The sequence below is a fragment of the Dicentrarchus labrax genome, unplaced genomic scaffold (assembly GCF_905237075.1).
Source record: "Dicentrarchus labrax unplaced genomic scaffold, dlabrax2021, whole genome shotgun sequence".
NCBI classification, from domain to species: domain Eukaryota; kingdom Metazoa; phylum Chordata; class Actinopteri; family Moronidae; genus Dicentrarchus; species Dicentrarchus labrax.
Window position 1 is genome coordinate 20,618,196 of NW_026136702.1, and position 14,714 is coordinate 20,632,909.

The 14,714-nt window shown below is 38.5% G+C and overlaps 1 protein-coding gene across 3 annotated transcripts; it reads left to right on the forward strand.

Annotated features, from left to right (window-relative positions):
• The first annotated feature begins 95 nt into the window (after positions 1–95).
• LOC127352452 (protein phosphatase 1 regulatory subunit 1C) lies at positions 96–10,880 on the forward strand. Of its 3 annotated transcripts, XM_051380859.1 has the most exons (6): positions 97–287; positions 2,941–2,998; positions 4,849–4,886; positions 5,359–5,413; positions 8,747–8,950; positions 10,551–10,880. In XM_051380859.1, exons 1-6 carry the CDS (start codon positions 207–209, stop codon positions 10,604–10,606), a joined length of 492 nt encoding a protein of 163 aa, XP_051236819.1. In that variant the 5' UTR covers positions 97–206; the 3' UTR covers positions 10,607–10,880. The 3 variants fall into 3 exon arrangements, with proteins under 3 accessions (XP_051236808.1, XP_051236819.1, XP_051236825.1); XM_051380848.1 differs by lacking the exon at positions 10,551–10,880 and having other exon boundaries at positions 96–287; positions 8,747–10,527; XM_051380865.1 differs by lacking the exon at positions 8,747–8,950 and having other exon boundaries at positions 108–287.
• Positions 10,881–14,714: the final 3,834 nt, after the last annotated feature.

Here is a 14,714-nt window from a genome sequence, read left to right on the forward strand (position 1 = left end):
TATTCTTTCTTTCTCTGTCAATTAGTGATAATGGACCCCATCGGTTGAGAGAAGACCACTCCCTCCATCTCTACTCCCTCCCTCCTTGACACACACACACACACACACACACACACACACTCTCTCTCTCTCTCTCTCTCTCTCTCTCTCTCTCTCTCTCTCTCTCTCTTCTGTCTGTCTTTCTTTCTATCTCTCAGTCAGTAATAATGGAGCCAAGCAGTCCGAAGAAGATCCAGTTTGCTGTACCTCCGCTGCAGGGACAGCTGGACCCACAGGCTGCCGAACATGTGAGTGCATCTGAGGTGTGTGTGTGTGTGTGTGTGTGTTTGTGTTACAGAGTGGGGTGGATGGTATGTGTTCATGCATGTGAGGGCTGAATGGAGCTTCTATCTGTGATCTTGTGAGTCTTGACTGGAATTTTCTGTGTGTGGGTGCAGATCAGCATGTGTGCATAAGTCCGTCTTACGAGGAGTACTGTTTGTGTATCTGGGTGACAGCATGTGTATTTAATGGGTCCGTCATATTTGAGCGGCCGTGCATGTGACACATTTGAGTGTTTTGCCAGCTGGTTGGTTTTAATGTCAATTGGCAAAGAGTTCAAAGGTGTAATGTGTGTGTGTTTGTGAGCAGGTGGTTTGGAGAATTAAAGGGGAAAAGACACCCTCAAATACCTTATACAACTATTTAACACTAGAAAAACACATCCAGTGAGGTTTAATTCTGCATTCTTGAAATGGTTACTGTAGTTTCAGTGTTACAAATTTCTCATAAACTTCTCTCCCACTAATCACTTTACTTTTCAAGTAGCTGGTGATGTAAATGTGACGAAGGTCAACTGACACAGTTTGAGTTGAATTTACCCCCACCATGGACAATCTGCAGCTGATTGCAGCAAGTTCACACCCGTTCTCTTGGGGGAGTGTTTAAAAGCCATTCTGATAAACATGGGACACTCTCTCTTACATAGAGGTGGGAGAGCTGAGCAGTGCGATAGAAAGGCCAATGTAACTCCTGAAATGAACAGAACGCCACAGATGAATCAGGTGTATTGTATCTGTACTTGAGGCGTAATTTTCTTTTAAAGAACTCTGAGAGAAACAGAAGCTGGTCTTTCATACACGCTTACACATTACATCAGTGAGTTAGAGCAGCTCTCTGTAAGGCGTGAGTGTTGGATGCTGGTCTCTGACGTCTTTACGAACCGTTCAGTCGACGGAAACCGGAAGTTGTTTTTTCCTAACGGCGTTGGTAATAAACAGTGACAGATTAGGGCCCCTGTGTGGTTGTTGGGGGAGCCCCTGTGTTGGAAACCATCAGAATTCCCAGAAGTCAAAGATACATTTCAGCAATGGTTTTATGAGATACCATCTTGTAAACCAAGTCTCCCCTCCAGGATGACAATGAACATTTACATTCCTGCAGTGTTGTTACCTTCATCTGAGAGCTGTGAGCCAAGCAGAGTAAACTCAAAGGATTTTTATGTAGTTTTGTTTTAAGGAACTGTGGGTGTAATCCAATCTTTACATTGGCTATATTGGTAAATGTAGTTATTATGACAGTACAAGCGTGTTAGAAGAATTGGAATTGTTGGCAGAAAATGTCATTATTAGGACATTTTTCTCATTGTCCTTTTACAGCCTACTTTTAAACAGAACTAGGCAGGAAAATAAACATTTATGGGTTGTGTATGTTAGCCTTTAGGACAATAGAGAATGTTTGTCATACTATTCTTACTTCTAAATAAAGTCTGTGCTCAAAATTAAGGATGTCCCGGGGACAATAAAAATAGCACCTGGGACACAAAGCTGCAGTGTCTGGGACAATTCTGGGATGGTAGAGAAATGTATGATTGCAAATGAAATTATGACAGTTAGTTATGGGATATACAAAATTTTAATTGTTAGGTTTCCAAATTTGGAAAGTGTGAGGTGGCACCGGCACAAGCTCTATGCTACGTCAGACGCTTACACACACAAAATCGACCAGTGCTGCCAACTTGACGACTTTGTCACTATAGATTTAATGACTTTGCAGACACTCTCAGTGACTTTATTTCTAAAAAGTGACCGGTATATACTGTATTGTATTGTAATTAATTCCCATGCATGCTGCACAGCTCTTCTGCCGACAGTGCCGGGGTCTCTCCCTCTCCTCTTGCACCGTGTGCAGTCAGTAGGTGTGGCGTGTGAGGCGCATTTGACTTCCCTCTCTATGGCTTAAATGTAAATATTAGTTTGAGCTTGTAAATATTTAAATAGCTCACTTGATCTTCTCTTTGTTGATTTAATTTTTTTTGTCTACTTCAAATATACATTTACACGTCTGCTGTAGTGAGTTTGTGATTATTTGGCTAAATAATGATTATGGTCAAAGTGTGTATGTAAATTCCCATTGCCGTATACCCGTTGGAAACAGGTTTGCATTTGCACAGTTTGTAGTGATGCATTTATTGAACAGAAATAAACAAGACACATTAACTCGACCAGTGACTAAAAGAATAATGGAAACTTTCTGGCCGAACACCAAGGTTGATTTAAATTTTTCGTTTCATATATAAGTTCAGGGAACAACTAGCAGAAACCGAGTTAGTCAATGAAGTGCTACTGAGGTTACTGAAACAAAAGTTATTAAACTATATTCATTATATAGAAAACATAACTCCAATTTTGGACTATATTTGGGCTCCAGTTAGCATTTTTTATTAACTTTTATTTGGACAGTGAGCTGACATTTTGTGCTGGAGGCCGAGATAAAACATCAAGAACAATGGCAATAAAACCAACCAGATGGTTACAATAAATTATACATTATAGGACGAAGAAAACAGGTGAGCTTTAAGTCTGACCTCAGAGCTTTCTGTTCTAACGTAAAGAGAATAATTGTCCAACATGGGATCAGAGGAAAATCTTACCAAAACATCTGTGCGTTTGTTTACCTCAGATCCGCCGCAGAAGACCAACTCCTGCTACTCTGCAGATCTACAGACAACCTGGCACAGGTGAGACAGAGAGAGAGAGAGAGAGAGAGAGAGAGAGAGAGAGAGAGAGAGAGAGAGAGAGAGAGAGAGAGAGAGAGAGAGAGAGAGTGTGTGTGTGTGTGAGGGGAAGATGAGGGGGAGATGGAGAGAGCTGAAAAGCGGCAGCTATAATGGAGCCTTTATTAGATTTGTGCTGCAGCTTTTGGTAAGTGATCTCAGTGTTCAGACTGGACTGATGGATGCCTAAAGTGTGTGTGTGTGTGTGTGTGTGTGTGTGTGTGTGTGTGTGTGTGTGTGTGTGTGTGTGTGTGTGTGTGTGTGTGTGCGTGAGTGTGTCGGCTCTCAGCTCTTATAAATCCTTCTACACAGGAACTGACTGATTGAATAATCGGCCTGATTCCATTTTGTGAGCTCAGCTCTGTGAGTCTGGTTCCAGCGCAGCTTTATAAAGCTCTGCAGGCGCCTGCAGCCCTTTTTCTGTTTCTCAAAGAAATCGGAGAACAAGAATGTTGGTATCAAAAGCACCAGGAAGACTGGAAACATAAACATAACAACATAACAAAACTTCAGTGTCTTCTAATTCAAGGAAGACATTATATCATAGAATTTGGAATTCATTTTCTCTCCCTCTCCCTCGTAAATTTAGTGCTTCCAACCTTAAAAAGTGTTCCTTGGCCCAAAGTTGATCTGTGCACAAAATTCCTTCCAAATTTTCATTCTTATTTGTTTGCCAATATACCACTGACAGTCAGAGTCTGTAGAGTGGAAACCAGCTGCCAGCTGTAGAAACAATAAGTAACTGTGTGCTCTTAGCTTTGAAACAAAAAAGATCAATATGACAAAAAGTGCAAATGTTATGTCTTAAGTTACTGAATTATTTTCAGTAGTTTGTCCTCAACAAATGCTGACATTTAAATAATGGTGTTGGGTCTTTCTTAAAAGATACATCCCCTGAGTTTGTGTTATTTCCTCCAGAGCCAAAAATCTGTTGGTGTTTTAAACTTATTTAGTTTACAGCTATGATTCAAAACATGAGCATTAAGCTGCACTGTGTGACATATTCCTTTGTTACCATGAACACAGACCCAGTCCCACATACAACATCCTGATGCCCCAAATACTTACTAGAGCACCAAGTGTTGATTAATCCGCCACTAAAAATAGTCCCCAACAAGTGCACTATTTTTCCTGTTTAAGTATTTGCCACTGTTTTTAAAGATTCACATCCTCAGTAGTAGTTGTAAGAAGCTGGGGAAATTAGAAAGCACTGAGAGACGTACTAAGAGATTGTTGGTTTTGCACTTGATTTATTGACAATAAAAGCTAAAGAATATTGCTGGTTGTAACAGTGGTGAGAGAGTGAGTTAAAGGGAGTTAATAGACTTTTGTTATAGAACAAAATGTATTCTGAAAGCCAAAAATATCAGCATCTAGCCAAGTAACCCCTTGGTCAATGGCCCTTTATTAAATAGACTGTAATCACCTGCAGGTGTTAAAAAGGTGCTTAATACTGATTCCAGGAATTCCTGCACTGGGTACTGGCAAACTTCATTTACAATGAACAAACTGCAGAGCTGTTCTGTTCATATGGAGTTTATCTAAAAGCTGTTTGGTCCCAACATGATCACAGCACAGCTTCAGGCCCCAGAGGAAACAAGGCCCACTGCCAAACCTGACCAATGTGGTTTGAACTAGCAGACTGATTGAGCAACAGACTGACACAACACCATTAGATCCCCGAGCTCTCGCTTGTGGGGCTTAGAAACATCGGTCATGCAGATTTGGTAACAGCAATGTGCCATCAAGTTATAAAAGTGAGCTAGCGACAAATCAATAAAGAGCTCAATGCTGCTGTCTCGTCTCTCCTGCAGATGTTGGAGACCAACAGAATGCCAGCGGAGAGTCACAGGTTTGTATAAATGCTGTTTATACATGCATGCTGGGAGGAGTAGGGAAACAAACCAGCAAGAAAACACCAAATCTCTGAGAGTCACTTGGATAATTTTTGGCCTATGGGCTAATTAAACTCTAATTAGTAAGAGGAAAAACTTAAATATTATCAATATTTTCCTTCTACCTCATATGTTTCTTGAGAGCGGTTGACATTTTCACAGCAGTCGGTCAGTGGACAGACAATCTGCCAGATAAATGATGGCTTGCCTGGAAAGTCAATGTTGTTTCCCTATAATGAGATTAGGGAGGACAAACATGGTCTATCCTGTCTCCTACTTGATATTCATTTTTATGTATAAGCAAAAGAACCTCCACTTTACATCCATTGTTTTTACATTACATTGCATGGCTTTAGAATAGTTTTAAATGCAGCTTCCTCTTCTAGTTGCGTGACTGATGTTACAGTGTTTTTCCTTTCTGTTCTCCAGGCTTCAGATGGCGCTCAGAGGAAGCAGAGCACCTACGCCCCGCCCACCATGAAAGGTAAACACAGGACAGTTTTCAGCCTGGTCTTCTCAGGATTTTGCACAATGTCTGGAAATGTATAAAAGATGCTCTGTGCAAGGAAAGCGGAAGAAATCCATTTCCCCCTGAGGAGAGGATAATGAGGAGAATTTACTTACGGCCTCTAAAATGGGAAAATGACAAGGGGAAGGCAGCATATGATGGCAGAACCAACAAAAACATTTACAGTAATACAAACTAAAGTCATTTGGCAGCATTGATAGAAAAGTGATGCCGCCTGTAAACATCAGTAGAAAATATCATTGAAAGCCGAGGCAGAAAGAAGCATTGCATGTCTTTCATGCTAAAGATCTCTTAATTCTGGTTTACTAGCAACAGACCCATCTTTTGTCCTTCAGGAATTAGGTTCAGTCAAAGTTGATTTAAGGCGTGACCGAGCCAACAATCAGCATGTTGTTGGAAAAAACGTCACTTAAGAAGCTAAATATCAAATCAGTGTTTCTCATAATGAGACTAAAGATGTGACTTTTTTTTTTTGAGCAAATACCTACTGCAGCGACACATCAGTTCTTTATGTCAGAAAACCGTAGCTTCTATAACGTAGCTCAGTAAGAATTTCTACTGATGCTGTATGTACTTTAAGCTCTGCAGTGGATGTACTGGTGGTTTTGTTGCAGCTGTATACATACCAGTCTCCTCCCTCCTCTCCACAGTCTCCAGTGTGGTATCTATATGTTTGCTTTTTGTATGGAAGTTCAGTTCGTTTTGTTTTATTAGATGTTGTTTGTCTTTCTCTGTGTTTTTGTAGCTATTTCTGGTTTTACTCCCACTTCTGTTTTTTTTTTAGATCAGTAGGCTCAGCTGGCAGGGTGATGGGGGATGGTAATGGGGGATTGTGGTGGGGGTTGGCGAGTACTTCCTTAAAGTATGGATTATGAAACAAGGTGGCTCGTGGGCTTGTTCTTGTTCTATGTCACAATATTAGGAAGAAATATATTTTATAGGATCCATTCTTTTCTTATTGTTCACACTTTTATCCATTTGATCTTTTGTTTATCAGGTTTTGAATATAACACATTTTGAGAATTCTACCTTAAAATGTAAAACATTTGAAGATTTCCTCCAGACATATTGAGACATTCAACAGTCTGCTTGGAACAATAGTGTGTGAGATGTTTTTTTTCTGGGAAAAAAAGTATAATTTCCTCATTTGAATCCTTGAAAGGGCATCTACTCTTTCAACCTAATTAAAAACATTCCAGAATCTATAAATATGCTAATTTATTTCAGAACTTTTCCTGCTGGACACAAGATGTCTCCCCACTGTAAAGTCCATTCTCAGTGGATGTGCAATGGTGGCTTCAAATTTCTACAATCCTAACAACATAGCTTAACAAAAGAAGTAAGCTAACATAACTTAATCCTCCAAAAATCATTTGAGTCACTCTTGAATTCTCCCATGAATTAAACCCAAATCAAAAATGAATTGGTGAAGTAATAACTAACTAACTTTGTGCAGTATTTTCAGAATTGGTAATATAATTCCAGTTTCCATTTTCTTTAAGGTGACTTTATATCATTACAGAAATGTAAGCCCCGACACCGCAAAACAAATTGGATATCATTTTGATAATAATTGATGAATTGTAAAAAAAATTGTAAAACGAGTAAATTCAATTTAAGTTGCAACAACAACAGAATATGTATTTATGGTTGTCTTATTCAGATTAATAACACATTTTAAGTAAGTTTGGAGAAATCCTGCATATGAGTGTAATATACTTGCTAGTTTTAAGTTCAATTAACTAGTGAAATGTGTTCAATTACCCAAGTTAACTTAACAATAAATACTTGAGTTACTTGTACATGCTTAAATTGTTGGAGGTAATACATTTAAACAGTTTAAGACAATCGGTTTTCTCAAACAATTTGAGATGAATTAACTCATCAGGTTTTACAGTGTGTGTGTGTGTGTGTGTGTGTGTGTGTGTGTGTGTGTGTGTGTGTGTGTGTGTGTGTGTGTGTGTGTGTGTGTGTTTGTCTGGCTGATCTGTTCTACCAAAACCTTCATTATAAACACTCCTTAAATGCAGCACAGACTCCTTTCTCTGATAACAGTCCGTTCAGTTTATGAAAATTAGTTTATTACTATTATTTTGTGTTTCTCTTTTTATCTATTATTATTATTTTCATTACTTGGGTGTGCAGGCTAAGTAACATACAACTCTTACAGTGTGAGTGTCGATAGTGCACCTGTATGATGGCTTTTATTGCTGTAAGACTTTGTTGTCATGTTGTTATCATCGCCTGTACTGAATAATTTATAAAACTGTTACTGGGCCAGAAGGAGTAGTGCTGCAGCACTTCTCTTTAGCACAACAGTTTAGAGAGGTTGACTTAGCAAGGCTTTCATATTCTTTAAAGCGTATATTTGACTTCAAATGTGAGACAGAGAAGTCTATTTTAATGAGTCTGTGGGGAAAGGTGCAGGCTTCAGAGGAAAAAGTAAGGAAGACAAATAGGAAGAAAAACAGTGTGTGTGCCGAGCTCCCTGCCAGTGAGTGCAGCACTGAATAGGTTCCGGGAAGTGGAGACAATAAAAGCTTTTCTTTTATTGATCCCGTCTGAGTGTGTGTGTGTGTGTGTGTGTGTGTGTGTGTGTGTGTGTGTGTTATGTAGGCCAGATAGCTAATAGCCTCATGAGTAACAGCCTATGCACCAAATGCATGGATTTACATAGAGCAGGATAAAGAAATGTGTTTTATTTATTAATATGATTAAGTTTTATTCTCACACTGTGGTTTTACAGTGTTATATGATCATTTCATGTTAGTGGTTTAGCATTTACATAAATATTAAGTCTCTGCTGGCTCATGACGCAGGGTTTTGACGGACATCTACAAATCAAACTGAATATAACTCGTATGACCCGTAGGAAAAGTAGGCCACATTAAAAACGTACATTGGCTCTTGCGTTTTTGGGTCTATTTTACAGTTTGGTGTTAATTAGTGATATTTTCCATGGATGGCAGAAGATTTTGTATAATAAATCGGCAACTTTCTTCTATAAACATACTGCTAAGTGATACAAATTTGTCTGACGCCTTCCCTCGACGCTCCTGCCCGAGCGGAATATTTATGGTTTACACAAGATGTCAGGGAAAGCTACTGTTTATCTTCTGTTGGATTTTTGTATCTTCTGGTTTTCTCGTTCAGTTGCGTTTATAATTTTCAGTTACAATTTTGAATCACAAATTAATTTTAGTGTTGTTATTTTGGGCTTCTTCCGCTCTATTGCGACGTGCCTGTAGTTGAAGTATCTCTCCACTAGAGGCGCTCTTCTCTCCTCAGAGCTTCAGCTGGGGGTGGAGCAACACCTTCTGGGGGCGGGGCTCTGTGACACAGACGATCAGCTGAGCCCAATCACAGCACAGCTCTATGCCACTGCTTCCCTGTGGGCCAATCACAATGGGCCAGAGGAAGCCAATGGGAATGAGGCGAGTCTGCTGTTAGCCAATCAGGAGAGAGGAGTGGCAGAGAGCAACAGTTCAGGGGGTAAACTTCTAAAGACAGAAAAACGTACACACTTTTGGCCAGCAGTATACTCCAAAATAAATTAAATGCTGTGTTAATTTTTGTCAGATTCACGTAGTGCTACAACTAAAGATGATAAATGAAAAATAAATTGGCTTTATTACATGGAAGTAAGAGAAAAATACACAGCAAGCAACAATAGCATGATACAGTTTGCCAGTGGTGTATTTTAGAAATAATTTTAATGTTTGTCTCACCAACCCGAGGTAAATGATACCAAAAGGGAACGCTTCTGATTGGCTGTAAGCCCAAAAGCATTGTGCAAACATTTCCCATTCATCCAAGTTATTTGGAGTATACTGTTAGTCTTACATACACAAACACACTATGAATAACCAGCAACCACTATATTATTTTGCTGATCTACTTCTCATCAACACTTAGTTGCAAAACAAAAGCAAACAGATATATTTAAATTGTTTAAATGCAATAATAAAATAACAAACTACCATTTCGTACTACAAATAAATCAATATAAAGTTATCTGGACTTGTCATCCATAAGTCACCAACTCTTTGTTTGCTTCACTGGTACACATTTTCATTTAGTCCCAAATTAATGCAGTAAAACTGCAGTAAAACTGCATTAATCAATGAATCTTATATTAACACTGAATCAAATGTAACATGAAAGGAGTGGCTTGTAGCATCCAGATCAAGGCTAAATTAAAATTCTGGGGCTTTAAGGAACTTTTTGTCTCCCTCAGCTCTTTGCTACGCCTGAGCTGCTCTTATCAAACTCTGCAGGCAGCTGTGTTCAGCAAATAAGCCCTGATAAAGCAACCGTACACCAGTGGTGGAGGAAGTATTCAGAGCCTTTACTTGAAAATGTTACCCAAGTAAAATAATGTAAGAATCATCTAGAACATGTTTTGTGTATATAGAAATCTTAATTTGTAAAGTAACTAGTAAATAAATCTGTCAGAAAATGCAGTGAAGTAAAAAGCACAATATTTATATATTTATGTCTAGAAGTAGAAAGTGGCATGAAAAGAAAAGACTTGAGTGAAGTAGAAGTAACTTAGATTTTAAATACAGTACTTGAGTAAATGTACATTCCACACTGCTGTACAATACCTGCCCAGCACCAAAAGACATGCTGGAACATCTGGCAGCTTAAGAGAGGAGAACTCAGCTAAGAGAGTGAATATTGTACATAAATTCATCAGGTAGATAGAGACACAGCTCTAAATGAATAATAAAGTTGCTCTGTCCATAACCATAATATCTTAATTAGCTTTTTGCTCAAAAATAATTTCAAATGCAAAATGCAGCTTTAAGGTTAAGCTAAAGTGTTACGTGCAGTAAAAGCTAAAAATATTCCATTAAACTTTGACTGCATCAGAACAACGAACACTGCACTGTCCCTAATAACTCACTCTGTTTACATTTCCATAATAACACTGTGAATATCCTGTAAATCTCTTGACTACTAACAGCACTAACTCCTCTCTCTTTCTCTTGTCTGTTCTCCTTTTGTGGCTTTGCATGATCTATCAACTTTCTATTCTCTTTTTCTACACCCCCCCCCCCAACTCCTCCGACTACCCCGTTTTTCTCAGATTTGTCATGTGACCACAAAAAGGAAGCGTCCAGTCCGGACTCCGTCTCCCGATAGCCACCTTCGCTCACTGTCATCTCTTTGTCTCCCAATAACCAGCTTTTCCCGTCTTACTCACTGCTGCTCATCTGATCCCATTAACACACTGCTTCACTCTCGACACATAAATACTGTGTGTTTTGATTTGCTCTCTCTCTCTTTCGCCCTCTCATGCAGACACATGCACATAAAGATTTTAGTAAATGTACTAAATCAGTCTGAATTTAAATTACCGTAGGTGATGTTGGTGCTTGTGTAGAAACGGCTGTGAATAAAGATGTATTATATTGAACATTTACTGAATGTGTGAGAGTTCTTTATCCTTGACTTAAAGTCTTTCTGGATATTCTCGTGCATTTTATGCTGAAACACTAACACACGTTTGTTGTATTTGGGGGTTTGTCCATGTCTCAGTGGTCTTCCATAACAAACATGCAGGAGTTTGATAGCTAAAATGTACCATATAAACCCACGCGGGGATGGAACAGATCCATTGGGACAACCATTAAGAGATTAAAACATTAAGAGTACAAGATTAAAGAAAAAAAGGTTTTTAGAAAGGACATGATGTTTTGTTTGTGTGCACCATTTATGCAGCAATAAATAGCATTACATGCCTGCCTTCCTCACATCTGCGTGACCCTACTATTTGGAGATCAACATCCCCTATCACTGAGTCAACAGCTGACATGTCTCTCTGTGTTTGTGAATGAGTGTGTTGGTTAATGCAGCATGTGTCCTGGTGTTTTACGCCCTGAGAGGCTAAATGTCCACAGATGGGATGTGCTGCAAAGGGGAAGGAAAGGAATAAATGGGATCCACCAACAGCTCGTGATACGTGGAATCCTCTGGTTTATCGTAAAAACTGACCCTAATACGCACGTTTGTTTTTTTCCGTTCAAGTGATTCATCTTTAGCTCTCTATCATAGACGCAGATATATTTTTTGCCTGTTTCCTGCTCTTATTCAATGATTTAGCAGGTATTTCCTGTTGATGCTGCGTCCAACATGCAATTGGAAACAGGAGGATTTATTAGAGGGACTTTGTGCTGTTCACCCTTTACTGCCAGTACTTCTATATATACTTGTAAAAGTTGTGTACCATTTCAGTTAATGACAGTATTTGTTTACATGTTGTGACTCCATATAAGGATATAGTTTATCATGTGCTCTAAAGGTTAATTAGTTTAGTTACAAAGGTATTTTAATTGATATCAACATTTTGAATGGGGGAAGGATGATGGTAAGATGCTAAATTAAAACAAAAACAATATTGCTTTCTCTTTGTTTTTAGTTTCTCTTTCATTGTCATCACTTTACCGGCCATTTTTATGATCTGGTGGTTGTGGTGTCTGCAGGGCACAGAAAACAGATAACAAAAAAAAGTGACCGTAAGCAACGACGTGTAGCCTATATGACGATGCTGACACTGGTAAATATGGAACTTTTTATTATTATTATTATATATAATAATATATAATATATATAATAATAATAATACATATATATTCAAATTTGGCTTTTCAAGCCTTTAATGATTGAGAAAGCTGAATGTAAACAGGGAAGGAGGGAGAGAGAGAAAAGGGAATGACATTCAACAAAGGGCTGCAGACTGGAATCAAACCCGGCTGCTGCGGTTAGCCTTAGTGTATGAGGGTGAAGCGAGGGAGTTGCAATGTGCAACTGCACCACTAGATGCCACTAAGTCCTACATACTGGTCCTTTAATAAAATTTATAAGCTAATTTATATTTTGTATTAATAATCTGAATCTGCAAAGTAACTAAAGCTGTCAAATAACCATAGTCAAGTAAAAACTAGAATGTTTCTGTCTGTATTGTAGTAGAGTAGCATGAAATGGAAATACTTAAGTAAGTACCTCAAAATTGTACTCAAGTACAGTCTGAGTAAATGTTCTTAGTTACTTTCCATCACTGTATCTGATATAATGGACTTATAATGGATATATAATACCAACCTTTTGGGAATGTCTAAATTAACATGAATTAAATCATTCAGTATTGTTACATTTGAGTCGTGTGCGTGTGTGTGTGTGTGTGTGTGTGTGTGTGTGTGTGTGTGTGTGTTTTGTGTGTGTGTAGGTAAGCTGAAAAGTCCTGTACCCGAGGAAGAGGAGGAGGAAACCGACCCTCAGGACGGCTGATCCAGGAGAGGAATCTGAGCACAGAAGCAGCGGGCGATTCATCTTAGATATTCTGGACAAAGCAACAGACTCTGGCGTCCATTTTAAGCGTAGCACCTATGACGAGATATTGATCAGTGGGAGAGTTGACCTGCAGTTCATTGAGAGAGCAGTTAATGTTTAATGTTTAATTGGAGTAGGAAAAGAAACACATCAAACCAGCGAGCACAGCTTCACTCTTAACTGGCCTGGAAACAGCCTGGTTGTGAGAGCTGACTCACCTCAACATGACTCCACACAAACTTATCACACTCACCAGTTAAAGCTTAGTTTGCCCTGTTTTAGTTCATAAATAAATATGAAGTATGATCCCCCCCCCCCCAATACAACATAAAAACTGTTAAATTTAACAGTCACATTGACACTTTTTTACACTTCTGGCGGGAAACTCGTTGTTCTAATTCTATAAACCAACAAACACTGACATCATAAATGTGATTTCAAAATATACATGCTGAAAAAAGCTGCAGTGTAGCCAAGATTAGCGAATTAATTCACAGTATATAAAGCTTTTTCTTTGTCAACACGTTTCAGTTTCTCAAAATCAAATTTAAAAACAGTAAAAATCAGAAAATAAACTAACTGACTTAACTTCTATATTCAATACAATAATTTCACGATTGCTAGCTAATTAAATGATTCTGTGGCGACTGTAGAAATATAATGGGGTTTTGTGTTCTAGTGTTGATCCAGGACGCGTATCTTACTAGTTTACAGCTAATCTTCTGGGTTTCTCTCCTCAAGTTTTCCAAATGTGTGATGAGGAACTTGCAGGTGGTGGACAGTAACACATGTACAATATACTGTAGTAATTGGAATACGATACAGAAGGTAATGAGATAAATGCAATGTTAAGCTATTCGTTTGTAGTCCTTTCTGAAGCACTGTACAGACATTTCTCAAAGCAGACATTTTAACAGGAAATAGTGCAAATAACATTCATGACGGGTGCACTTATAGGTCCATTATTACTGTCATTAATCACACCTGTGCCTTTCCTTAAGTCAAATGTCTGCTGTGAAAAAGGCCTGTTAGATTGCATTTGATTATAAAAGTGTTTTTGTGACTATCTTTGTTTTTTTTTTTTTTACAAAACAACAATTTGGAATTTTCCATTTGCCTTTCATCAAGCAGTCTGATCTGCTACTTTAAAGGTCCAGTGTGTACGATTCAGTGGCATCTAGTGGCGCAGTTGCAGATTGCAACTCACGCGCTTCATAGCGGTTCAACATGGTGGAGTCTGTGGAAGGCAACCCTCTGCGTCTGTAGATAAAAACAGCTCATTCTAAGGTAACAGCACAATGATTCTTATATTCAGGTGATTATACACTAATAAAAAACATACCTATGCATATTATATTCCATTTCTGGACATTGATCCTCCTAAATGATACACACTGGACCTTCAACAGATGCTGCAATATGCAAAGTTAAATATCAGTTTAAAGTAACCACCACAAGTTTTGCCTCAAAAATGGATGAAATGATAAGGGGATTTATGTTTTCTTCATCTTTTTTTCCTTCTTCCGCATGTGCAGTATGTTTCCTTGTGACTTACAATGTCAATAGCAATAAAAAGCATTGATTTTATACATAAGAAACTCAGAATATAAAAATGAAGGCTAATTTTAATGTCCATGTGTAACACCCCCTTTTCTTCTTTCCATTTTTATACTGTTTTCTTGGTGTGCCACCTGGTGGTTTCTGCAGGACACATCAGGACTGGATTTACTAGTCTCATCATGACTGCTGTTATTTTCTCTCAGACATAGGACAAAAGTTGTTCCAGATACCATAAAATGGGACTAAATTTTGTTCAAGACCTAACATGAATAAATAGTTGATGTGTAAGGGAAAATGCCAGATGAGGTGTCCATTATCATGAATTAATGAACGTGTGGAGGCCAGAACTGTCTGACGTGCA

Excerpts from the sequence above, each read along its gene's own strand:
- LOC127352452 (XM_051380848.1), top strand. The coding sequence starts at position 207 with ATGGAGCCAAGCAGTCCGAAGAAGATCCAGTTTGCTGTACCTCCGCTG. Across the intron at positions 288-2,940 it reads ACCCACAGGCTGCCGAACAT|ATCCGCCGCAGAAGACCAAC; the intron begins GTGAGTGCATCT and ends TGTTTACCTCAG. Across the intron at positions 5,414-8,746 it reads CGCCCCGCCCACCATGAAAG|AGCTTCAGCTGGGGGTGGAG; the intron begins GTAAACACAGGA and ends TTCTCTCCTCAG.